The sequence below is a fragment of the Limanda limanda genome, chromosome 9 (genome assembly GCF_963576545.1).
Source record: "Limanda limanda chromosome 9, fLimLim1.1, whole genome shotgun sequence".
Classification (NCBI taxonomy): domain Eukaryota; kingdom Metazoa; phylum Chordata; class Actinopteri; order Pleuronectiformes; family Pleuronectidae; genus Limanda; species Limanda limanda.
This window is the reverse complement of record NC_083644.1, coordinates 12,688,184-12,714,367: the sequence shown is the minus strand read 5'-3', so window position 1 is coordinate 12,714,367 and position 26,184 is coordinate 12,688,184. Positions and strand designations below refer to the sequence as shown.

The window sequence follows — 26,184 nt, the reverse complement described above, 5'->3', positions numbered from 1 at the left end:
ATATACGTAGGTAAACTACGTAAATTTGGTGCAAAGACAAGGAGGTAGACAATATGCTAATACAGATCTCTTCTTCCCTTTTACAGAAGAGTGTAGTTTTCAGCTCTTTGCATTTAGATGTGGACCATGGCCACTGAGATTATGAGGTTGCATGGGGGGGGGGGACTCTCTTTTACATTATGTGAAACCCAACAATACATTTTAAAGCAAAGTATAAAAACACCGTATAGTCCCAAAAAACACGACAAATGCCTTTAAAGATTAATTTTAATGTCTGTGTCGTGCTCAGTGACTGGCACTTGACCCCGCCCATGAAACGAATGGGCCAATGGCACCACCCGCCGGGTGTCTGTCCCCTCCCTGTTGGTGGAGCTGCCCATGACAGTGAGGAAGTTGCTCTGCACTTCACCGGTCATGACTGTGGCCGTGGACGTCCCGACTCCTCACTGTCAATAAGACACGCATCCAATTGCGCAAGGATGGCCGAGTCGGTGGAGGACACGCTGCCCGACGAGGAGAGGGAGTTCCAGAAGACCCTGGCTCTGATCGGAGGGAAGGAGCGGATTTATTTGGTCTGTGATGTCCGTGAAAGCAAGGAGGAGGACGTGGAGGACGCCGGGATCCTGCAGGAGTTCCTACGTGACATGTTTCACGACAGCAGCAGCCATGTGAAAAGCAACGGGCAGCCCCACTCCTCCTCCTCATCCCGGGACAACCCAGAAGACACTGCGAGCGAGAACCACATCCACAGCAACACAGAGGCAGCTACGTGTAGTAGTAATGAAATCCCGCTGACGGAGAGGCCCGGGGATTTGGATGCAGGAGCTCGTCCGGTGGCACAGACGAGCTCCGGGGACAGCAAGGCGCGGTCCGTCCAGAGGACAGCCACACGCAGGGCCGACATCTCCAGCGTGAAGCGAGCGATAGACTCATCCATCATCATCTTCCTCTTCAGAGACACGTTTGTGGGCACGGACTCCAGCGAGCTGTGCGTAAAGGAGATCCTGAAGGACGTCCGGGCGCGCACCAAGCGAGCCAGGAGCGCTCGGCCGGCTCTCGTTGGATTGATCCACGCCAGACAGGAGAGCGCCGAGAGCCGCCGGTGCGTTCAGCTCCTGGAGAGTCTGATCCGCTCAGTGTTCCACAAACATCCTCCGGAGACGATCTGGAGCGACTGCTTCATCCCGAGCCGAGAGGCCAACATGCTCAGCATCAAGAGGAACGCCTGCAGAGTGCTACACTCGTCCCAAACAGCAGGTGTATTATGACGCATGTTCAAGTTTGTGATTCGTGTGAGAATTTACAGTAACGTGTCTTTTTTCTGGCCAAGCACATGTCTTCAGCGTAAATGCTCGATGACATGGAGTTTGACCCCTGGAGTCAACAGGACACCATGCAGTTTGGTGATTCGGGAGCTCTTTGACAACATTTATATTTGAAACTTTAAATATAAAAAGTTGTGTGATATCTATTGTGCAGATATCACACAACCCTGCAGCTCATGTTTAACTATTACTAAAAGGGATATAACAATGTCTTTTGTTTAGAAAACCATCGTATTCAAAGTACCTAAATATCTAGTCATAGTGATATCTGTCGGGATAAAATACATTGGCTAATGATTGGCCAATTGTAAATTCACTGCAATCACAGTGTATGGAGGCCAACATGGTCAGCATCAAGAACAATGCCTGCAAAGTTGTTCATGTAATAACACACAACCTCATATTCAAGTCATTTGTGATTAGTGTAGAATAATGCAGTATGTTAAACATGTATGAGCCCATCATGAACATCAGCAGGGCAAATGTTTGTTGACATGGAGTTTGAACCCTGCTATCTTTTAACAGGACAATGTGCAGTTTGATGCACAGCCAACATTTTAAAATTGGTAAATATACTTCAAACGATGGCCCTTTATTGTACATATATCACACAATCCTACAGCTCATATGTAGATTAACTGAAAGGGAAATAACTATTCCTTTCTTTCAGAAAACCATATAATTATTCAGTGTACCTCGGGGGATAAAATAGCATTGATTATAATAGGACAATTGATAACCCACTAATGAGTTAAATAACAGTCTACGTTCCTACAAACACTGGTGTAATCTGTGTAAGTGCACTCCATTATATAGGTCAGTCCATGACATTCACGAGACCACACATTTCTACCCACATTTTTGTTCCCAGGCATGGCTGCAAAGGCCTTGGGAACAAAAGGAGCATTCATGAAACAAGCAGGCCCTTAGATAAGCTGCCAAGTTGTTAAATGCTTTATTATTGCCTCTTTTTAGATAATACCAGGAATAGAGGGAACCCGCTTCTCTGGCCATTCCAATGTTTGTTCTGGCATCGGAGAAGAGGAGGCGGTGGTCAGACCAACAACTCTACGAACAGCAGGCAAAGAGGTAGCTGCTTCACCTCTATTCAGACTGATTTTCATTTTCTTTGAACCTCCTTTTTTCTATTCTTTCTATCCTTATGTATATATACATCAGATTGTTTTTGTTCTCCTGGAGTTGGTGTTTATATCCCAGATTGCACTACACGGGTAAAAGGCATAGATACTGGTTCCCAGTTTTTCACAGGGTCTACAGACGGATAGAAACAGTCACATATTAACACTTTGTGAGCTTCTCTTTGCATCAGATTTAATGCAGTGATGATAATTTAGGAAAATGTATCTGTTTTAGATGACGCAGCGGGGACCAGCTTCATTGTAGCAAAATGCTATGTGGTCGTAAGGTTTAGGTGGACAAGTGAATTTCTTTTTGTGGGAAATTTAAGAGATCTTTTACCTTTTTATTATTGTCTATCCTCAATGGGAACATACAACTGAAAAACACAACTTGTGTAATGGATTGGATGTCAGATTGAATCTATTCACAAAATGTTAAGAGCATTCTCATATTAAACTTGAATATTTAGCAACGATTGAAACTATAACAAAGAGCACAGATTTTATTTTCTTTAAACTCTGGTTGCATTGTATGTAATTGCATTTTATTTGCTTTTCAGGTGACAGTCTAGAGGAAGGAATCCCTCTGCAAAAAAACAATTTTGTGACGGTTGGGCGTCATGTGAACGGAGAGCCACCTGGAGATGACAGCTGATATCCGGACACGTGACCTTTTGGCTGCAGGCCGATCGCTATGGACAATCCTGGTTTAACTGTGAAGTTGGCCTCATGATGCTGCAGCGCCTTAAAACAGGGATTTCCTTATGGTGCTCAAAATCCCCAATGCTGAGCCAACGTGATTCCTGAAGCAGTATTTTGTTAAACAGTCAAATCTGTTGCTCTCTTGCTTATTGTTGTTTATGTAAAGAGCAGTAGAAGCTGAGTAGAAACACATTAACGTCAGGTTTTTTGGGGGGCAGAGACCTTCAGATAGATACTTGTACGTTAGCTTTTTACATTCTGAGACTGCACAATAGTTGAAGTAGACATTTTACAGCACATGTACAACTTTAACATGATGCACAGTCGAAACACAGAACAAGATTAACAACTGGGCAATGAGGACAACTGCTCCACGGGACCCCAAAACTCCAGGCGTATTGTATATCAACTGGTCTGTGCTATAGTTGAATTTATTTTATTTGTGCTCATTATCATTTATTTTGGAAAATACCCCATTAAATCACAGTGTCAGCTGACATGATAGAGGTCTTTATTAGTGTACCTGATTGAAGCTCTATCTTTTAAAGGGGTTCTGTGTCAAAATCTACTATCTCCAGATCCTTTCAATATGTTCATTTTAGATACATGAATTGAGCACTTTATTTGAAACACATGTACACCTGGTTATTAATGCAATGTATACACTAATCCAATCATGTGGCACAGTTTAGCGGATAAGATCGTGTTCATATAAAACATCAGAAACGGAAGGTTAATATGATCATGTGACTTTGACCACAGTCAGAATTTGGCATCAACACTGAATCCATGAACCCAACCTGCCTTGTGTCAACATTTCTGGCTGTTGGTGATGGTGCAACCATTTCGGGAAATGATTCCTGTCGTATTTAGAGCCAAACAGATGCAAATCAATTGTGGTTTGAATGCCAGTAACTATGTTGAGTATTGTTCCCTATCATGCGTATGATAATCTACAAAAATTATCAACTTAAACCATGATATCAAAAGAATGAGATCAAATGGAGACCTTACCAGTATTAGTGTGATGTTCCTTATGCAGTGCTGACTGAATGTGTACATTTTACATATTTTCTGTTGTGTTAAATTATTGCACATCTAACCTGGAGCTAGATCTAGTGAAGAAAAACTGTACTAACTGCACAGAGAACAGGAGTAACTGTGAAAAGGGGCCCAACTTTTCTTATTTTGACTGACCCTATGATTCTGTTTTCAGGATTTGTGCCTTTACATGACTGCTAGTATCAATAGCCTTGTCTCTAACAGAAACTGCATAGTCTGCTTTTCACTTTTTTATGTATTAATGTAGGCTGCAAACTGCCAGCACGCTGTACAGTAATATAAATAAAACCATCCTGTGTATCTCTTGATAAGAAGGACTTCCTCTACATTTTTTTAACTAAATATTCAGAGAGCAGCATCCGTCAGTCAACATGACAATACCACATATTACCTTTTAAAGCATGACAACCATATTTACTACAAAACTACACAGCATGGATATTTTCTTTTTGTTTTATTTTATATTCCTTTTTTGTCACGAGTCTTAGTAAGAAAACACAGAGGATGCATGTGAGCACCACCAAACCAAACATGTACCTGGGTTTATTATCAACACTCAGCTTAAATAGCAACACCACAACAAACACCTATACTACTTGCAGTCTAAAAATAATGGAGATGTAACTTTAATTGTATTTAGAAGAAACCAAAAACGTTTTCTGGGTATATATACATTTGGCCAAAAGTATGACGAGATCAATTAAGTCAAATTTAATTAAATATTCATCCTGCACTTACTGTACACTTTACTGACAATTTCGACATGAAAGACAACCTCTTATTTTAATATAATTGCGAAAATTATTTAGAGATAAAACTCAATCTGTGACGTATTTAAAATGTTATCTTTCTCTTTTGAAATACATTTTCTGACCTCACTAAGGTGCACACACAGCACAGATGCATGACCCAACATTGGGAGTCTATTTCGACCACAGAAATGCCTGTCCATAAATTTGTCCGATTACTATATCTAAATAATCATCTTTCAAATCCTATTACAATCAGCCAGACAGTATTTCACTTTATGAAGCAAACGCAGGTTGCTACAATCAGCGAAGATTTGGATTGTGTAATATAATAGTTCAGTGTGCATTTTTAGTCAGGCGCAAATGAGGGCCGCGCTAAGCTGAGGTCCTCTAGAAGGGGACCTGCGGTGTCAGACAAAAAGAAGTTAGCGGCTGGTTGTTGTGGATTCTCGGTGGACTGACAATAAAACTGTGGCATCTTCTTCATCCTCGGACGTTAAACCTCTTGAACTTCCACCGTCGCACCAGGTTCTTGGGGCTGAGGAGGAAATAAAGAACCAGTCATGATCACTTCTGCCGGTAGGTCGTAGTCGCTGTTCTCATTTCGCTAGCTTGTCTTTAGCATGCTGCCATTGATTTAGCTGAGTCACAGAGCTAATGTAGCAGTGTTCACCGGTGACAGTACATTTAGCAAACATGTTTTAACATCACGGACAAATGCTTTTTCACCGTGTGTTTAACTGTAACGTGGGGATGGTTTTAACCGTTGCATCAGTTTCAATGTACAGGAATGTTTAAGAAATGTTGCTGTAACGTCCATGCTAGCTGTGCTAAATATGATCTCTGCTGCTCAGATAATAAATATCACGGTCATCATGATGAAAACTAAAGAATGGGGTTTCATCTTGGTAACGACCCCAACAGATAATGGTTATTTTTATGCAGCTTGATGTCAGTGAAGTTTTGCAAATCACGATCAGGTTCAACCATTTGCCCTTTCTGTCAGTTTGGGAGTTTAATCGGTAAATAAAGCGCGTTTCCATGTATTTACTTTACCAAAGTGTCAGTTATGAGCACCTGACATCTATGGTCCGTAACCGTTGGAGCCTGAGACCAAAAACAGTTAGTGCTGCTGTCGTGGAAATGAAACGATGAATAAGCAGGAAATTAAACATAACCTTTGATTAGTCTGTTGATCATTTGCAAAACGATACTAGGTTTTCCCTAAATGTTTTCCTCCCAAATGAAAATTCTTCCTGCATTTCTCTCATGTTTGTTACAAATGTATTTCTAAGATTACATAGTTTTACATTACTCTCGGTTTATGGATTACTGGTCGTTCGGAAGACATTTTAAGATTAATAAAGAAAATATTGCTGATTGATTATGCTAATAATCATTAGTTTAAACCCTAATAAATAAAGCAGGTTAAATTAGCTTAAATTCAATAACTAAGACACTTAAAAGAATCTACTCAGGTTTTAATAAAATCATACAGTTCTGACTACATAGGGCCAAGTGTCATCAAAGAGATGAAGGTTTGTGTGAACCTCTCAATCAGTTCTGATTTCCTTTCTTTTTAGCTGGAATTATTTCCCTCCTGGACGAGGAAGAGCCGCAGCTCAAGGTAAGATGAGGGTCTGGTTTGGTGCCTCCAGATGAAAGAATCTGAGATACCTTCATCTCATGTCATGTTCGCTGCTGTTTATAAACATAGAACTTGCCAGCCAGTATTTAACATACGAGTAAAGGCACATCAGTTGTAGGACACTGACTTGCCATGAAATGTTTCATAAAAAACATGAGTAATCTGTAAGTTAAAATGTAAAAGATCTAAATGAAACAACTCTGTCTCATTTACAGGAGTTTGCTCTGCGCAAGCTCGACTCCATTGTGAATGACTTCTGGGCTGAGATTTCTGGATCTGTAGATAAAATGTAAGTATGACTACGTTATGACTGGAAACTGTAACTGATGCTCCAAAACTTACAGTAGGGAACATTATGCCACACCCCTGGATTTGTTTTTAAATCAAAATACAGCAAACACTGTATCACCTGCCTTATAAGTGGTGACAAGCCCATATTGGCACACCTCTACAGAGGCAGACACAATGTAGCAGGGCATTGTAGTTTGCTAGTTGCTACTCTAGGGCACAAACTGCTCATGGGTAATTGAAAACACAGTTAATGCTGATTGGGTGATGCATATACATTTAATTGTGTGAATAAATACCACTTCTTTGTGCACGTTTTCATTCTTGTTAACTGTAACCATTCTACTCACAGTGAGGTCTTGTATGAGGATGAGACGTTTCGGAGTCGAGCATTCGCTGCCTTGGTGGCGTCTAAGGTTTTCTACCACCTGGGAGCCTTTGAGGATTCTCTGAACTACGCACTTGGTGCTGGTGAACTCTTCAATGTCACAGACAACTCAGAATATGTGGAGACCATCATTGGTGAGAGAACCCAAAAAAAACACTTGACCTTATTTACCAGTTTTTTTTGGTGACCATGTGACAATTCTCTTGTTTTGAGTCTGCTGCGAACGTGGCACTCTTGTGTCTGTGTGAAGTAAATAAGCCAATAAATTAAGTATGGAAAAAGATGTTGACTTGAACTTGGTAGTTGAATTCTGCAGTAAATGAGGACTCACTTTTCTTTGTGTCTGCCAGCCAAATGCATTGACCACTACACCAAGCTGCGGGTCGAGAATGCCGAGCTGCCAGAGGAGGAGGAGAAGAAAAGCATTGATCCCCGCCTCGAGGGGATTGTCAACAAGATGTTTCTGCGTTGCCTTGACGATCACAAGTACAAGCAGGCCATTGGCATCGCCTTGGAGACCAGGCGCCTTGATATGTTTGAGAAAACCATCTTGGAATCGGTTAGCAGCTTTTGTTTTGTTTGTTTGCACACTTCTATTTTTATTTGCAAATACAAGTGAAATAGTTGCACTGTTGAGCTCTGAATACATTATTGCTACAAGCATATTTGAGACCAGGTTTTAGTTTCTGAGGCAGACTGTCCAGAATTATTCCGCCTTTGTCATGAAACAAATAAGTAACTGTTTTCTTTATCTATTCATGCAGACCGATGTGAGTGGGCTCCTTGCCTACAGCCTGAAAGTGTGCATGTCGCTAATGCAGAACAAGAAATTCCGTAATGAGGTGTTGCGCGTGCTGGTCAAGCTCTACATGAACTTGGAGAAGCCTGATTTCATCAATGTCTGCCAGGTAAACATCAAACACTCAACAGATTGTAATTATTATGATTATGCAACCAGTCATTCATTGTTTGGGAATATTGAAAAGCACTTTTTAACAGTTCATGTCTTTGATTTCTTGCAATGCAGCTTTAATGTAATTAGGATAAGACCATCATTAGTTTCTCTAAATATAAAATGACTTGTTTGTTAGCCAGAGTCAAACAGACTAAAAGGTACTGGTGCAACTCTTTACTGCCGTTCACTGGTCTACTTACCAAACTGGATTCCGATCAAGTGTGAACCTAAAATCTCTATCTGATATTTTTTTGTCCTCGTCTCTCTAGTGCCTGATATTCCTGGATGACCCACAGGCTGTGAGCGACATCCTGGAGAAGCTAGTGAAGGAGGACAACCTGCTGATGGCCTATCAGATCTGCTTTGACCTGTACGAGAGTGCCAGCCAGCAATTCCTCTCCTCTGTCATCCAGAACCTAAGGACTGTTGGAACACCGATTCCCGCTGTACCTGGCTCTACAAATACAGGAACTGTGCCAACGCCTGACAAAGACAGGTGGGCAGGGATAGAAAACAATAACACACCAATACCTATGTTGAAGCACCATGTGGAACTCAGGTTCACCAGCAGTGGGTACCGAAACACAAGTCCAGACATTATCAGTCTGTATTGACATATTTTGCCTTTTTAAGTATAGTCAAGTTATTAGGGACCTCAGATACTAATTTAAAACTCAAAAAACACTTGTTTATATTAGTAACTTCAAATTAGGTGATTCAATACTCATAAGTCTTTTTCCTGTGTTACAGTGATGCAATGGAGACAGATGACAAAGCCGGGAGCTCCCCTGCTGGAAAGCCAGTAGAAACGGTAAGATCTTTGGGTTGGATTGTACATCCAAACTTTTGTGATACCAGCTGTTTGTGATTTATTTAGTTTTTTCCACACAGAGCAACTCTTATTTGGCTGTTTGTGTGTTTTTCAGAAAGATGAGCCCAAAGACCAGAATGCCAAGATGATCAAAATCCTCAGCGGGGAGATGGCCATTGAGCTGCACTTGCAGTTTCTAATTCGAAACAACAATACAGATCTAATGATTCTCAAAAACACAAAGGTAAGTAGATGAACGTCCAAATTATTGTTTACATGGTCAAATTAACTACTCAATGGGCTGTTAAAGCAACTTCATTCAATTTCCTTTTTCCATCACTCTAGGACGCAGTCCGAAATTCTGTGTGCCACACAGCCACAGTAATAGCCAACTCTTTCATGCACACAGGAACAACAAGTGACCAGTTCCTCAGGTAACTGTATAGCTTCAACCAAACGAGGAACAACAATCAATTTCACACATTGCACAAAGCGACTGAGAAACGTATATACTCCAAGTGATGTTAGGTCTAAAGGTTTTTGTTTTATATTTCTTAGAGAAAACTTAGAATGGCTTGCAAGAGCCACCAACTGGGCAAAGTTCACAGCAACAGCAAGTCTGGGTGTCATCCACAAGGTAAGTTTCCGTCATACTGGTATGGTATAATCTAAGTAAAATGTTTTAATGTATATAATAAATGTAATACAATTTCATTTTGAATATTAAATGCTTTGTTTTCCAGGGCCATGAGAAAGAGGCTCTCCAGTTAATGGCCACCTACTTGCCCAAAGACACTTCCCCTGGCTCAGCCTACCAGGAAGGAGGAGGCCTGTACGCTCTGGGACTCATTCATGCCAACCATGGTGGTGACATTATCGACTACCTGCTCAGTCAGCTCAAGAACGCAAGCAATGATGTGAGTGTCTTGTTACTTTGAATGCTGCTTGTAACGAAATACACTATTAGGTTAAAGTTTAGAAAACCTCAATATTCCTGTAATTTACATTTACTCTGGTCTCTATATCGCTATAAAGTTATAACTTAGAACAAATAAATAATATAATGATAAGGAGAAAACAACATTAGTGCCTCAGGTGTTTAGCTGAGAAAACCCATTTATTTTGAGTCAGTCAGGTGGTGGATTTATGTTCCGTGTTCCATCGCTCATGTTCTGTTTTCTTCTTCTGCGGTACAGATCGTCCGTCATGGCGGTGCTCTTGGCCTTGGCTTGGCTGCTTTGGGCACAGCCAGACAGGATGTTTACGACCTCCTCAAATCCAACCTGTACCAGGATGATGCTGTAACTGGTGTGTAGGCCCTGACAAAATCTCAGAACTGAAAAGTTTTCTGATTAGGAGGGTGGCCAAGTAGTTTTTTAGTATTCAGCTGGCAAAAAATTACCTAACCTTTCCAGGTCTGATAGGCTTGAAAATGATTTTGGGGGAAGAATATGTGGTCAAACAAATGTGACAAAAAGGTGTCCTGTATGCAACAGGTAGTGATTTTGCAACATCTCTAACATGCATTGCTTGCTGTTAAATCTAGTTCAGTAATATACATGAGTAAACCTCGGATTTGGGGTTAAAACAAAAAACCTGCTGATGATAATGTGTAACCCCTCAGGTGAAGCGGCAGGTCTGGCTCTGGGTCTCGTCATGTTGGGCTCCAAGTCAGCCCAGGCCATTGAGGACATGGTTGGCTATGCTCAGGAGACGCAGCATGAGAAGATCTTGCGTGGCCTGGCAGTTGGAATCGCCATGGTGATGTATGGACGCATGGAGGAGGCTGATGCCCTCATTGAAAGCCTCTGCAGAGACAAGGTGAGGCTGAAATGCACTCGGCGCAAATGTACATGCAAAATTTTGTTTTTGTGGCACTGTTGCAGCTTTTACATATAAAAACACTATAGATGAAAGGACCCCAGCTTGAATTGGAAAAATAAATAGTTGGGAAGCTGTTTAAAAGAACCATCGCACTCCGTAAACCTTGCAGTTGGCCAGTTCTAATGTGGATTGCTTTGACTCCTGTATTCATACAACACCAGGTTGTGTATATCTATTATATGGGAGACTCTACCTCTGTACTGTGTGCCAGAAACCCTTCTGTAAGACCTGAATGTGGTAAATTACTCAATTAATGTTGATCTCGGTTTTGTATCCAGACACAAAGCCTCAAAGCTCTGCTTCCTCTCACTGTCAATGATAGGACCCCATCCTGCGGCGCTCTGGAATGTACTCTGTGGGAATGGCCTACTGCGGCTCTGGGAACAACAAGGCCATTCGGCGTCTGCTACATGTCGCTGTGAGTATTTCCTGTTATGTCTCCTCTTCACAACAGATTTTCAGAGGAGACAGGTTTATCTTGCTGGCATTGAAGAGATGCCAAGAGCCAGAGCTGCATAACTGTAGCTGGCATTACTTGGTTACTGATTCATGTTTGTTAAAAGATTCAAGTTTTGCTGAAACTCAACATTGACTCTTCCTTAAGGGTTAGACATCAGCAACATTGTTGTTCTGATCATTTTATGAATCTGTGATTGAAGTTCAGAACCCATCAAGTCATGAAAGTTGTTGTTAAAACCAGTGCTTATTGTTAGATGCACCATAACACTGAAATAATTACATTTCACTAAGGAAAATAACTGGTTTGTCAGATGGCAGCTTAAACTGATTGAGAATATAACATAAGGATTCATATATATATATATATATATGTATGTATGTATGTATGTTTCAATGATCTTTCAGTGGCTTCATATGCAAACAAAACATAATTGACATGTGTGAACAGTTCAACATGTTGTCCTGTAGGTGGTGCATTATACAAGCTATCAGATGGTGCCATGGTAAAGCATGTGCTTCCCACTGTGAGCCATAACGGAGCCACATCGACAATGTTAATTGCAGGATTTGATGAGTCTCAGTATTAGCTGTGGTGATTTGACTGTTTTACTTATTTTAAATAAGGTGAGTGACGTGAACGATGACGTCAGACGGGCTGCTGTCGAGTCCATCGGCTTCATCTTGTTCAGGTAGGTTTCCAGACTGTATTACTTGAATGAAGGATACTCTTGTTTAGTTTCTCTATATCCAACAGAGGGCTTTCTCTTTAAGGCCTCAAGGAACTGGCCAAACTCCCAGTTCCTTATTCCCAGCACACACACACACACACGCACACTGCTTTTTGTGGAGACTAATTGAAACTATGGACACATTTGTCAACTTCGGCTCATGTTGTTGAATCTAAAAAAACTTTTGTGAAAAGTCATTATTTTAAACCTTCAAGATGTTGTTTAGAAGAGCATTAGAACAAAGTTACTCTACTGAAACTGGCATTAAAAGGTTTGTGCCATAGCCAGCCTTAAAAACAACGTTTAATACTTACTTCTAAAATAGATTTCATTGTACAGTAATAAGGGTAATGTCTTTGGTTGTGTTCATCACAAATATATCATTGAAATATTTTTCTTGTTTGCTGATTTCCATACAAAACGACTCATAAAAACTTTATTTGTTCTAATTCGATAAGAACCAGTTTGTCTAAAGTGAATGGTTGTTCTACAGTTATGCCAAATGTAGACATAGTACTAATCAGCAACTATTGGAACTATTCTTGTTGGTTAAAATGAAGAGTACATTTTTTTCTTAATTCTAGTTTCCGTTGCCCCTGTTACGCCCTAATTACCAGGCATCTACTGGATGTACATAAACACCTCTTTGATGAGGTAGATCCACCATTGTCTACGATTTGCAGAAACATCCTGTTCTTCATGGAAGGTATTCCATGGCTGAACCTTCTTGTCATTGTCACCCACATATTTTCTTCCTTGGCTATTTATAGGGAATTAGCCATCAGAGACCAGAGCAGTGTTGATCACAGAGCCTATCCAGTGCACAAATGTCTTGGTGTACATTTTTAAGCCCAAAAAAGGCTATGGGATATTCTGTGTGAACAATTGGCTGCTAGATAAACCATGTGTAAATCTTCGCTGTGTTTAGAATTTTGACTTCTGAACCAGAACAGCTTTCCACCGGCATGACTCAAGGAAACTCCTTCCACCGCCCCAACAAGCACAACTGGACATCTCCAAGTTTAAATGTTTTGCAATGTTCTTAATAAATCAACAGAGTTCCTCCTTGTAAAAAATGAGACAGGCTTTTTTACAAGTCTGTTATTTAGTCTGTTTTAAAGAACCAGCGTAAAGGATCTATTGGATCTTTCAGTCAATATGGAATTAAATATAGTTTATTATTAATTATAGTTTATTTTATAACTAATGTATTATAATTCAGAATGAACCCCTGATATCAACATCTACAACACGTCCATCACGTAGCACCGCCATGTTTTGACAGTAGTCCAGAATGGACAGATCAAACACCGTTCACTTGCAATATGCAACTTTGCCACTAGATATCACTAAACCCTATACAGTGATTTATGTTTGAATATCTGCACTGTTCTTAAAACACTTCAATTTGATATTATCAAGCGTATAGGGACTTGCGAAATTGCTTCTGATATTTGTACGGTTTTATTTTGCTTGTCCCTTTTTTAAATCTGTAGACCCCTGGATTTGTAACAATTGTCCTCCTAATTATTCAAAAAATATAGTAATTTATGGAGTCACTTTTAAATGACCGTATTTGCAGATCTCATTAGTAGAATCAACACATTCATGAAGGAGGCATTTTTACTTGCTGATATTGGCACAGATACTCAGAACTTGTATCATTTTATTTCAGTTCAGCAAGACAGCACTCATTTATTTTGAATTTTGTTCTTTTTATATAGCATTTTTTTATTTGGAAACCTTGTTATCGTGTCAACATCAGGCTGTAATACACATACAAGAGCACTTCCCAAAGATCCAGCAAATATAATACGCATCATTTCATGAGTACAATGCATTATGTGTCTATTGCAGTACAGGTTTGAGAGGTTGAGTTGTGGTTGTCTGAAAATGAAAGCATGTGGTCTGAGATGTTTTACATCATATTTAGATAGCACAAGTTGAAAGGTTCGGCATAACAATATATTGTATACTGCATTCATAATTCATAATCATAATTTTGTCTTTAAAAAATACAGAACATAAATCTGATCCTTTTCAAGTGCTCCCTCTTTAATTGGATAATGTCCAAATGTCTACACAGAGCTAACATGTTCTTCATGCTTACCACCTTCATTCTCAGTCAGAAGCATTGTGTCTAAGACAACACCACCGGATGACTGTACAGCTGCTTGTCTGCACCTCAGCGGACTTTGATAGCTCACCGTTCCAATGCCGTTTATCATTCCTCGTTTCATAAACAGTTTAGAGTTTGCCGCCATAGAAGATCTGAATGAAATCCGTGTGAGCGTCCGATCTGCATTTAAGGCCCCTGGTTGGCTTCCTGGCTCGTGACCAGTTTTGTAATTACATGTCATATAACGCCCGAATGCCTGTCTGAAAGTTTTGTTGAATAGAGTGTAGACCAAGGGGTTGATACCTGATGACACATAACCAACCCAAACAAATATCTCCATGAGGCGGGCCATCACATTAACATCACAGCTGGCACATAGCACGGAGGTGATGTTGGTGATGAAGAAAGGGCACCACATCACTACGAAGAGAAGGAAGACTATGCCCAGAACCTTTGAGGCGCGCTGCTCATTGCTCAGAGTCTGCATTGACTTCTTGCCCATTGTCGACATTCTTCGAAAGTTAATTTCACCCCCTGTAGGAGAGTTTGTTGTGCCTGCATTAGATTTTTCTTGCATCCTTGGAAGTCGGTTGTCTAGCATGTTCAGTTGCTCAGTCCGAGGTGAGGGTGCACCCTGTTCCCTTTGAAAAACTGTTGAGACTGCTTGGGAGCTAAAGCGCTGAGTCACCCTTGACTTGAGCAAATAAACCTTTTTGCGCAGCACCTGTACAGTGAGAAGGTAGATGACCAGCATAATGGTCAAAGGGATGAAGAATGCTACCAAGGAGCCAAACATGATGAACTCCCGGAAGGTGTCGGTTTTCAGCAGGCATGTGTGGTTACTGTTGAAGGTGACATTGTTGGGAAGGTGGTAGTTCATGAGTCCCTTAATTGGAATGGGGATGGCAATACCTAGAAATTGATGACAAGAGTTAGAATTTGCAAAACATTAGAACTTGAATCAATTATCTTTTTTCATATTTTCAACACCAGCTGCTGTAGTGTTGCTTTTCACTTCAGGGAAAGATGTCATAAGGACCTGTGTCATAAGTGGTAGTAGCAGTTATACAATTAAAGGATGGCAGGTTCTCTGCTTTTTGTTCTTAATTAATTAAAGTTATCAGATCTTTGTAAAGAGGCTTTTTGTCTGGTTCCTAGCTGAACATAATGGACGTACAAAATGTATAGTGTTTTATTTTATCACACCCATCTGCACAGAGGTGTACTTGCTTTGAATGCACAAACTACATTGACCTTTGAATGAACTCCATTCTCATGAAAATTGAGTTGTCCTCTTGGTACATCATCAGTATCATCTCTGAGGTTCTCTGACTGATCCCTTTCACTCTCCCCATTTGTAAACCCAGTCTTTCCTTGGAATTTATGTCAACAAATCAGACTTTATTAGAGTAAGGGCCGATACAGAGCTCTAAACAGTGTGTACTAAGAAAAGTCAAAGAAATCTGTACTGATGTGCTTACAAATGGATATGAGCCACACCAGTGCAATCTTCACCATTGCCTTTGCCCTGGATTTGTACTGGCTGTGTTGGATTGGCTTCTTGATGGCAATGTAGCGATCCAGAGAAATGGCGCATAGGTGCATAATTGATGCTGTAGAAAACAGCACATCGAGGAAGATCCAGATAGGGCAGAGGAACTCAGGAAGAGGCCAGCCAGAGTCTAAAGAGAAGATGAAAAGGAGGTTAATCTAGAAAGACCGCTTTCTTTGATTTGTACGTCGTTTATCTATGGTCATGATTCTACAACCCTTATATTGTATAACTATAATGTATAACCCTCTTTGATTCCAAAAGAGCTTGAGTGTTACACACTGTCTGTTATGGAAGATGTACCACAATGGCAAGAGATCAGAAGTAGCTCTCATACAAAAGATTGGTGTTTGTTTATCTCTGTGAAGAGTGAATTTACTGGAAAAAGGAGGGTTCAATGACTGTTTATGGAGCTAAAAGCTCTTTATGTAGATGTGCTAGAGTCTCTGTTCAACAGTAGTGTTTATTTTTTGTTCCTGGCATAAAATTGGCAAGTAATTGTTCTGGCGTTTGTCCCGACACCCATTAACATTGCAAAAGACTGTTGGAAATATTCCTTTACTTAAATTTGATTTGGTGTGCCACCTCCCCTTCCGTTTGTACCACTTTTTTCACTCTTGGTGGAACTTGAGTCATAGCTTTGATTCGGTTTCATGAGGTTTGCTTATGCATTGACAAATACTTGAACTCATTCTTGAAGCAGACTCACTGTTTCTGTTTAACAAAGTGTTGAATATTGTACAGAACTGTAATAAACGTGCACCTTGCAAGGCCAAAGTTAACAATCACCCTCTGCCAAAGTGTATTTTAATAGGAAATGTACCCTCTCCTGAATTGGAGCATTTTAACTTGTTCAGTCTTAGCTTATAAACGTCAAATGGTAGCCTTTTAAAAATTATTTTTAAAAAAAAAGAGAAAACAGTCATCAACCAACAACCTAAATAGGAGAGTAACCACAGCTGCTTGCATTGGAAAATATTTGCCGCGATTTTCTTTTTTCAAATGCAACATTTTAGCACACAGAAATATTACTGTGATAGAGAAAACTCCTATTATAAGTGCTGAAACTAACTGTGATAATTGGGTTTATTCCTAATATTAGAGGTAAGTCTTTTTTCAAACTTCTTTTCACACTACAACCTGCTGAAGGTGAAATGTATATTTTGAATGAAGCTGTAACTCTTGGTACTTTTCTCAGTCACAGAGAATCACATAGAAATTAATGAATGCTATTATTCGTTATACCAAGGGATAAGATTTTTATGCCGCTTTATTCATATTTTGAGCTTTCAGTTTCTTCTGATATATTATTCTGCAAGTTTAAGTCAACCTTCTCAGCTTCTGTTACTGAAAAGAAGGAAAGATGTTGTCTACTAAAACAATGTGACGTGTATTTAAGGGTGAAAGTAAACAGTTGAGTTGCTGCTTCATGTATTATTCAGGTTAAATACGTTCACAATGTGATGTCGAAACCCTACCAGCTGTGGTCCTATTTTTACAGCAAACATTTGGACATTGTGTAGAGGGCAGATTTATTTCAAATATAGATGTAATACTAGATAATTGCTTGGCTCTGTCTTATGTAGCTTCTGCATTAAGATGAGCTGGATAAAAGCTCCAGCTGTGAAAAGTTTGACCTGTGAAGGCTTTCCTCTGTAATACATCCAGTTCTCATGAAAAACTTAATTTAAAGTCAAGAATACAATAAGCCCAGTGTCTCCACTGAGCTCTGCTGTTAAATGTGCGAGACATAATTATGATCGAGATAATTGTCCTGCATTTGCTATACTGGGGAATACAAGTTTTGCCAAAACAACCAACAGCACTCTCACTGGAATTAATTTGAAATTAAAGATTTTAGTAATCTGCTACACCAGGAGTTAAATTCAAGGCATGAACTTTCAGAGAAGTAGCATGTTTATTGCAAGCTATCTCTTGTTAGATTTAATCCAAAACAAATTGTTTAATCATGGTTAAGATTGAATCTATTGTTGCTCACAAACTATTTTCATTCGTACTATGCTGACTTGTTTTTCTTGGTAGATTATTAAAGTGGATTATGGATTTCTTCCTTATTCCATGTTAGGGCAAATTTCTTTATTTTTTAGATGTAATGGAAAATTGTTAAATTTCCTCATCCCACTGACACACTCTCTTTAAAACCTTGTTGCTTTGAACCATTGTTAACTGGGTTTTAAAGGTCTTTTATATAAAGACATTTAAACCTGTTCAGCAGTTAAAAATAGTTCAAACATCGCTAGCTGTCAGTGTAGTGTCCGTCATTGTGTTAAACATAGCATCAGGTGTCAATGAGTTGATCTGGCGGTTGAACAAGCACATTTTCTCTCACTAGTCACGTTTCTAGTTCTTTTTTTATTGCACATGTTTATTTTTTGTTTAAAGATGAGAAATTACATCAGGTTTTCGAACACATGGTCCGCTGCTAAACTTACTGTAGAGAACGGTGACAAGAGCAATGGGCATCACTAGGAGTCCCACCAGTAGATCAGCAACGGCAAGTGACATCAAAAAGTAGTTTGTGGCATTCTGCAGCTTTCTCTCGAGGGAAACCGCAAGAATGACCAGGATGTTGCCCCCGATAGTGGGGATGATGACCATGACGATAAGCAGGGCGGCCCATCTCAGCTGAACCCCAGAATCCTCTCCTGGCCACGAGCTGTTAGTCTCAAGTGGAGACGCGACTGCCTGAGACATGTTGCTGTAGAGGACACAGCTGGCCTGAGCGTGGGTCGGGGCTCTGATCTTTCTGGTGTTGGACACTCGGTCAGCATGGTCACTGGGTCCCACAGGCAAGGGCAAAAGGGTTGTGTGGGGCAGCTCAAGATCAGTGAACAGGATGCGTCATTCCTTGTGAAGTGTAAAAACCATGAGGTAAAGCTAAAAAATCCGTAGAGGATCCACTGAAAATGGGTCAAACGCTACAAACTCCAATGCTGGCAGTAATCCCAACACGATAATTACTTCCACAGTGAAATGTTACTCGGGGTCCTCGTTTTCCCAGGCAGCAGAAGCTCTGTCACCCAGTGCATCCTCCTGTTGAAGGAACAGCGAAAGCTTGTTACCAATTTGTCTGAAAGATGGTGTCATAATGACATGTTTACAGTTGGAATTGAAGGATGTCTTTCCTCTGTGGTGATATTTCTGTTTCCACATTATTAAGAAATTAACCTAACTGGAAAATATAGGGTGTAATTGCTGACATGCTTTTTAGATTTTTGCTGAGTTTATATTAACTAAAACTAGCTAGTAAAAGGTTTTAAAACAACACCTAGACATGAAAAAACTCTTGTGCCCTGAATGAAAAGAACAGACCAACATCTACGGTCTAAATATGTTCATCTACAAAGACGTACACATTTTTCATGTGGAATGGATTACACTATTAATGAAAGTACAACGGTGTCAATTAGACAGTCATTATTTAGCAAAAGTTTCTTACCTGCTCCTGAGCGTAAAGCTTGTTGCTGTTGGATGTTTTCCGACGCCGCTACAAGTCTTTCGTTACACTTGCGCAAAACTTTGTGCTGATAAACACTACGTCTTCTTCAAAATTTCCTTTCTCATCTTTATATTTCCACCGTCCACCAAGTAAGAGCGTGACAAAGCATGCCCTCCCTCAGCTGCAAAGCCTAAATCTGTCTCTGTCTGAAGCAGTCCATGATGTGGAATTTGTTTTGCTTCCACATGTTGGAGGAACCCCCAGTCTTGCTCTGCATCACCTACCGCGATCACAGGTTTAACACTTTCAGATGTTGTGGCTTGTCCACCTCTCTCCCGCTTCCAGTTGCTGCCCCTTGTTCACAGCCTGAGATCGGCGCACACTCTCCCGTCTTGTTCACTCTCTCATTCTCTCTTCCCTCCCTCTCCGTTGTGTCCGTGAGTCAGACTCTGCACACAGCAGATGAACGTCTTGGTGCTGGCGACATGCCAGTGGTTCTGGGAGGTAATTTTCTTCAACACAGGCGTCCCACTGTTTATATTTGTCACTTTCTGTTCTCTCCCCTTTTCAAAGCGGGTGAAGCGGTGGGGGAGGTAGCAGTGGTGAATGGGGAGAAGCCGTCGATGTGCTTGTACACCAAAGATTTAGATTTTTGTCCACAATGAGCTCACGTTTTCAAGCTGCCAAAGTATTTCAATTACAATCTTAATTTTGTTTAGATGACGAAGTTCAAAATTTAGACCATGTGTTTGTACCTTGTAATCTTTCCGGTTTTAACAAATCAAAGTGTAGATTCTCTTTGTGCACTTATTTGCTTTTAAATAACAGATGTTGGACATTGCAATGTTTAGCAATAAATAATCAGTACTTGTCATGTACAATGTTGTGTGAATCTCGCATGAAAAGGTGAGAAAGGCAACCAGTAACCCCCCTCACTTGGTTCTATGCAGTCTCCCAGAGTAGAACTACCCAAAAACAAAATGTTTTAGCTAAAAAATGATCCCTATTTCTCTGACCATGCTAATATTACTACAAAATGTCACCATGCGTCCTTAAGTGCTTTGTTTGGTCATCATATTTCAAATAAGTTAAGTTTGGTATTTTTCTGTACCAGGAGACATTCTCATGTCAAACTGAAGAAAGGAGTCATTAGTTTGTTTGAGCTAACAACCATACTATGAGCGGAGAAAGTCTTTGTCCAATTGATGTCCTGCTAAAAGTACATAACATAAAATACATACAACACAGGCATATTTTAAGAATGAACTCTAATCATTTTCTCTCAGCTGGGAAAACGTCTTTGTCACACTGTCAAACAGCCATTATCAGCAATTATCTATCTTCAGAAATTGTTAGCTATTATTTTCTCCTGAAAATTGGCACAATTGTATTTAGGAGTCAACTTTAAAAGCCACACAGGTTCTTAATTTATCTTATTTGAAAATGTATTCATGATTTATTGGGGTGATTTTTCAATTTGAATCCACAAAGTACAGTTGACTTACTTCCCATCTGCTACAACCAGAAAAACCAAAACAGAATAAACTCTATCCTCAAATGTGGAATTGAAAGTTGGTCTCGATGTCTCAGTGATTGCCATTTGTGATCTCGTTAAATCCTCATGTAGTGGTTGAGCCGTGCTTCTAATTCCAAAGAGGGCAGTGGAGATTATGCTTTAGAGTCATGCCACTTTAGCTATTCACGCATGTAAATACAAAACACAGGAAAGATTATACTTATTTACACATTATTTTCAGGACTTCATTGAAGGTATTTATTGGCTCAGGTCAGATGGAAGTGATTAAATCCTAGACACCTTAATTCCTATTTATTGGACTTTGTTTACATTTAATTTAACTGCCTCTGAAGTTGAATGAAGGCAGACAGATTTGAGCATCTTGGCCACCTTCTATTATTTCATGCACTATTGAGGGATCAAAACAAAGTAGCGGTAGATCTTTAAATAACTTGTTTTGTTTTACTTTCTATTTCCTAGCTTAAAGTAGTTTTTACTCTTATTTTTTTTATTTGGTTTTAGGTTTATGGTCCATTGCACTTAAATCTAGTAACAAGCAAAAGCAGGTGGCTTTACTAAAGCAAAAGTTATTTCAATTATCTTCATTCAACAATAGCACCACTTGGAGACAAAAGAAAATAAATCAAAGCCCTGCGTTTAACATTTACTCTTTCACTTACTTGCACTTTTTCTAGTTTTATCCCAGAAACATTAGATTTTCTATCCCTTTCTCATACAGATCCTCTCAAACATGGATATGGTGTGCGTTCTGAAGCTCATGCTCTTCTCCTCTTTGCTTCATTTCTGTAAGTCTAAATTTTCTCTTTGTCTCTCTTCAGGACCCCAGAGCAGTGTCCCAGTGTGGTGTCTCTGTTGTCCGAAAGCTACAACCCTCATGTTCGCTGTGGAGCTGCCATGGCTCTGGGCATCTGCTGTGCTGGGACCGGCAACAAGGTGAGGACCTCCTTCTTAATTTTCCCTTCTTCTTCTTCGTTCGGTTTATTGGCGAGTAGCCACCAACATCAAGGTGCATAACCGCCATCTACTGTGTCTTAATCCCCCTCTCTTTCATTTTTACTTCAAAGTGTCATGGTGCAAGCCAAGTGCACGAATTACACCTAGATAGTTATGGTGTTCTTGTGCTGTAGTCTCACTTGCCATCTGGCAATACTGGGACAAATCCCAGTGGGGCTGGGAAGGGCTGACTCATTGAAGGACCACCTACTTTGCTAACATCCTCTGACCTCCTACAGTGTCATCATTGCCTCAATATTAACACTGACTGCTACATATTAATTTCCTTTTTATTTCTAATACCAAGGGTGATTTGATGCATGTGTCCACTTGTGATTGATTGACCCAAGATTCATATTAATACCAGGTTCTCAACAGGGCCGGTGAATTTCCTGCTCATATCAAACACATGATACACAAGGGTGAACCTCACGTCAAATTTGTACACAATTAGACTCCAACCTGTTTTTGTTTGCAATCCCAGTTCCAGGATATAAAAAACGAGTACTTACTTAATAAGATCTAAACACTTGAACAAACTCTTATTAGACTCGTAAGTAGAATTGATAATCCCCATAAGACTGTTTACAATCAAACTTGGATAGCAACTGCAGCATTGCCCCTGTTGTCTTTATTTATTCAGTGTGCTGTTTTTTTAAATGTGCGTCAAAGATGCAAAGATCATTCTACACTTGGGTTTTACTTAAAGCAAACAATTGTATGTCTCCTGTGAGGAATATCTACTCCTGAGTCCAGACTCACTGTTGCCCCTGCAGCAGCTCAGAAAAGGTCGTCACGTGTCTCTTGTCATATTTAATGATGCCATCTCAAAAAGTGTAGCTTTACAAATGTTTTTTCATGAACTGGGTGTATGACTGTGGCTCAAAAACCATTTGTAATTATTCCCAGATGCACCCACATGACTATCATCTGCTTTTGAAGCTGGCTTACAGTAGTTAATGGTAATTTTCAAACCCTTCCAAGCTTTGATCAAAGACTTAAGCTCTTTAAGTGCTTCAGCCATCATCTTCATTTATGTCAATAGTAACTACTCCTTAGTTTTACTGTTGACTGATACAATAGTTCCAATTGGTACACAGCTGTATCTTATCATCATGTTGTTTCACATTGGAGTCTGAAAAGTTGACCAAAGAGGACATATGTGTTGGGTCCTGCCAGCTCCTGAGTTGTCCAACTATGTGGGCTGGTCAGTCTCAGGTGGCAAAGACAAAGTAGAGTCATGGCTAATTGCAACCTGAGCTGTGGAGCATCAGAGTGAATGTTAAGGACCAGATCAGACAAAGGCGTGCGGCAGAGCTGATCAGCTCCTAGGCTCCACTGCTTGTTTTTTTTCAAGCACATTAGGACCTTAGTGAGAATAACGATGATGTGGCAAGAGAAAAGGGGTCATCCATTTAGAGGGAGCCTATTCCTTCGCCATCATTTATTCAGCTTTACCTTTGGATATTTTTACTGGACCCGGTGTTCTTCATCTGTTGTATACGTGAAAGAAGGAAAGTTGCACAGGACTGCAGCTTTGGCCTTTTCTGTAGTCAGTTTGTTTATATTGATTCTTTTCCATTATGAAAATCTTAGTCACAGTTCAGTTTTAGTTTGTTTGATGAAGAAACATGCGTGTGTATACTGAATATTTAACACCAAACAGACTCATGTGAAACGTTTCAGTGTTTTCAGATTAACGGTCAGATGATACAGCTTTGTAAATGTGTATTAAAATGTAAAGTTGTGTTAGTGAAATGTGTTCTGCACTGTTACTTTTTTTTTTCTACACGGTTCTTTAGCCAGTTCTTAGCAGAATTGGATTGAAACTCATGTAAATTCTCTACTGTCATTCAAAATTGGTAGAAAACAGACTCTGGATTCTGAACTGTACATGGAGTAAAATGATCTTATGAAACTACATTTCAGGCTGATTGGGCTTGACAGTAAATACCCTCAATTATACCCCCTGACAACCAATCAGGAGCAGGATTTGGTTGACTGGTTGTTGGCTTTACACTTTGACTTATCATCCCAGTATGGGGCTTTCTAAGCCGAGAGCACCGATGGAACCTGGTTTATTTTACCTCCACTGTCATCATCCTAGTTTGTTTCTCTTGCCTCGGTGGAGCTGACGCCTCCTTCGTCTGGTGGTGTGAGTTACAGCCATTACTACTCGTAAGAACAGAGGATCGAGCAGAAATCTAAAGGAAAAGAGTAGGTGGTCCTCACTCAGTTGTTCATTCACTTGGGTCATGGGAGGAAACTGAAGAAGGCAAAGCTTGTCATAGCTGTTGTTACTGTTGTCACAGGCAACCAGATATGAATGACACTAATGTCATTATTTTCATGGTCTGGCTGCCTCTGTTGATAATCCCCTTTCCTGTATTTGACCAAACAGAAGTGACCTTGCTGCGCTGATCTGCTCTGTTGGGAATGACAAAATATTGGAGTCAAAACACCAAATTGTCAGTTTTCTTTCTGCTTCAATCTGACAACTAAAAGACAGCAGTGTAAATAACTTTGGCAATTGATGCGCAAGTCTGTCTTTGTCAAAACATGTTGTTTGATTTTCTTCCTCATTGTCCATATTGGAGACCAATGTGGGAATGACTCAAGACTAGAGTTTCACCAACAGTTTTGGCTGCTGATACCAATAATGGGGAGTGAAAAATGTCCAATACGATATTTCGGCTTAAAACATATATTGCGCTGATTTCTAAGATCTACCTTAGTTAAAAAAATTGTATTGAGGCTTGATATTTAACAATTTAACCATATTTTATATTAAAAATAACTATAAATAAAAAGAAGAAACAAATGCAACCAAACGTATTGATCTTTTATGAAATTTCTTAAAAATAAATGTAAAATATGAACACAAATGTAAACTTGTTTTCTGCATTTTTTAAATTCTGTGTGGTTTAAATATTTCTGCATTTTGGCAAATATAAACACTGATATTTATATGAAAGGCTAATATTGGGTAATAATATAAGGCAACATATCATTTGGGCTCTGCTCAAGATATCTATCATTCTCAATTTACAGCATGAAAATATGGATCTACTTTGCCTTTAGCAACCAAATTATGGTTTTAAACATGGCAACCAATTCTTAGATGTGGTTCAGTCTATGCTACAGACTGAACTCATGAGTATCATATCCATTTGTTACTATAATTATCGTTTGTCATTATAGGAGAAGTATCATTTACTACTAATATTTTTACAACTGATGATCCATTGATAAAACATGCTTTCTTCTATATTTAGATAAAGTTCATCTGTTTGCCCTTAAGCAGTTATTCAGGGTGCATAGTTTTTGTGTGGCACTTAAAACCTGCACTTACTCTACTACTCTTACTTGTCTTCAGTAAATTCCAAGTTAATGCACACACGGCCAGGGAAAATACCTCATCTATCTTAGAATCTGAAAATGTGTGCCAAGTGCGCAGATCAGATTTTCTCTTGGTCCTTCTATTGCAACTTTATACTGAAATAATTTGACTACATGTTTTGTGTTAACAACTTTTTCCTCTTTCCTTTTTTAAAAACCTACTCAACTTGAACTTTAATTCATGTAACACAACTGATTTTTCAGGAGGCCATCAACCTGCTGGAGCCCATGACCAATGACCCAGTCAATTATGTGAGGCAGGGGGCCCTCATTTCCTCAGCCCTCATCATGATCCAACAGTCTGAAGTCACTTGTCCCAAGGTAAGTGCAACTGGATTTTTGGATTGGTATTTGTTTGATTGCTTTTTAATTATCGTAATAAATTCAATCCGTTTCTGTTTTCGGTCTTGGTGGCTTTTTGTTTATCTGCAGAATAAATAAACCTGCCTTTGTGACTTAAAATTATGCTCATCACCACCGAGCACAGTTAGCTGGTTAGAAAAATATTTAAAGAAAAGGCTATGATTTAACAAAATTCGGAAAGCATCTGAATTGCAAAGTTGGAAGAAAACACATCTGTGTCATTGAATACTGGAGTGACTAACTAACCCAGACAAATGCTTGCACCTCACACTGTTAAGATATGCCAGGATCCCTTTCAAAGACTCATTTTCTGCACAGCGACAGTCCTTAATGCGGGAAACTGTGGAACATCATGAGGTAGTGGATCCATGACTTGTTTATTTCATAGTCTCTGTATTTGTAATATACACCTCTGTTTCTTAGTTGTAGACCAAAGTCTTAGATCTGTCGTGCAGATTGCTGGAACTCTTTAGAAATGAGAAGCTAAGCATTGGCTGTGGTGATGTGGCGATATTTAAATAACTTCTCCCTTTTAATCGGAGACCCCCTGACAAGGTGGCACAGATCCACTTGGCATAGAAATGCCAACCATACACTCTATGCTGTGTTTTAAAGCATGAGGG

The 26,184-nt window shown here is 39.7% G+C and overlaps 3 protein-coding genes across 3 annotated transcripts in view; 2 read left to right on the top strand and 1 right to left on the bottom strand.

Moving 5' to 3' along the window:
* Positions 1-382: 382 nt before the first annotated feature.
* Positions 383-4,542, top strand: LOC133010157 (uncharacterized protein C2orf72 homolog). The gene is made up of 3 exons (XM_061077617.1): positions 383-1,257; positions 2,301-2,414; positions 3,025-4,542. The coding sequence occupies exons 1-3, from the start codon at positions 480-482 to the stop codon at positions 3,117-3,119; spliced, it is 987 nt and encodes a 328-aa protein (XP_060933600.1). The 5' UTR covers positions 383-479; the 3' UTR covers positions 3,120-4,542.
* An 843-nt stretch (positions 4,543-5,385) lies between these two features.
* psmd1 (proteasome 26S subunit, non-ATPase 1) overlaps positions 5,386-26,184 on the top strand; it is a 30,566-nt gene continuing 9,767 nt past the window's right edge. Inside the window, exons 1-18 of the mRNA XM_061077811.1 lie at positions 5,386-5,556; positions 6,561-6,604; positions 6,841-6,914; positions 7,266-7,435; positions 7,652-7,860; positions 8,066-8,209; positions 8,526-8,752; positions 9,007-9,067; positions 9,183-9,311; positions 9,413-9,501; positions 9,626-9,704; positions 9,811-9,984; positions 10,264-10,375; positions 10,692-10,888; positions 11,274-11,369; positions 12,035-12,099; positions 21,625-21,739; positions 25,403-25,519. Coding sequence (XP_060933794.1) covers positions 5,541-5,556; positions 6,561-6,604; positions 6,841-6,914; positions 7,266-7,435; positions 7,652-7,860; positions 8,066-8,209; positions 8,526-8,752; positions 9,007-9,067; positions 9,183-9,311; positions 9,413-9,501; positions 9,626-9,704; positions 9,811-9,984; positions 10,264-10,375; positions 10,692-10,888; positions 11,274-11,369; positions 12,035-12,099; positions 21,625-21,739; positions 25,403-25,519 — 2,118 coding nt within the window. The 5' untranslated portion in view covers positions 5,386-5,540. The remainder of the gene's footprint in view (positions 5,557-6,560; positions 6,605-6,840; positions 6,915-7,265; positions 7,436-7,651; positions 7,861-8,065; positions 8,210-8,525; positions 8,753-9,006; positions 9,068-9,182; positions 9,312-9,412; positions 9,502-9,625; positions 9,705-9,810; positions 9,985-10,263; positions 10,376-10,691; positions 10,889-11,273; positions 11,370-12,034; positions 12,100-21,624; positions 21,740-25,402; positions 25,520-26,184) is intronic.
* htr2b (5-hydroxytryptamine (serotonin) receptor 2B, G protein-coupled) lies at positions 13,793-18,665 on the bottom strand. Its single transcript, XM_061078278.1, has 3 exons — positions 18,263-18,665; positions 15,739-15,939; positions 13,793-15,169 (listed from the first exon to the last, which is right to left on the bottom strand). Exons 1-3 carry the CDS (start codon positions 18,522-18,524, stop codon positions 14,217-14,219), a joined length of 1,416 nt encoding a protein of 471 aa, XP_060934261.1. The 5' UTR covers positions 18,525-18,665; the 3' UTR covers positions 13,793-14,216.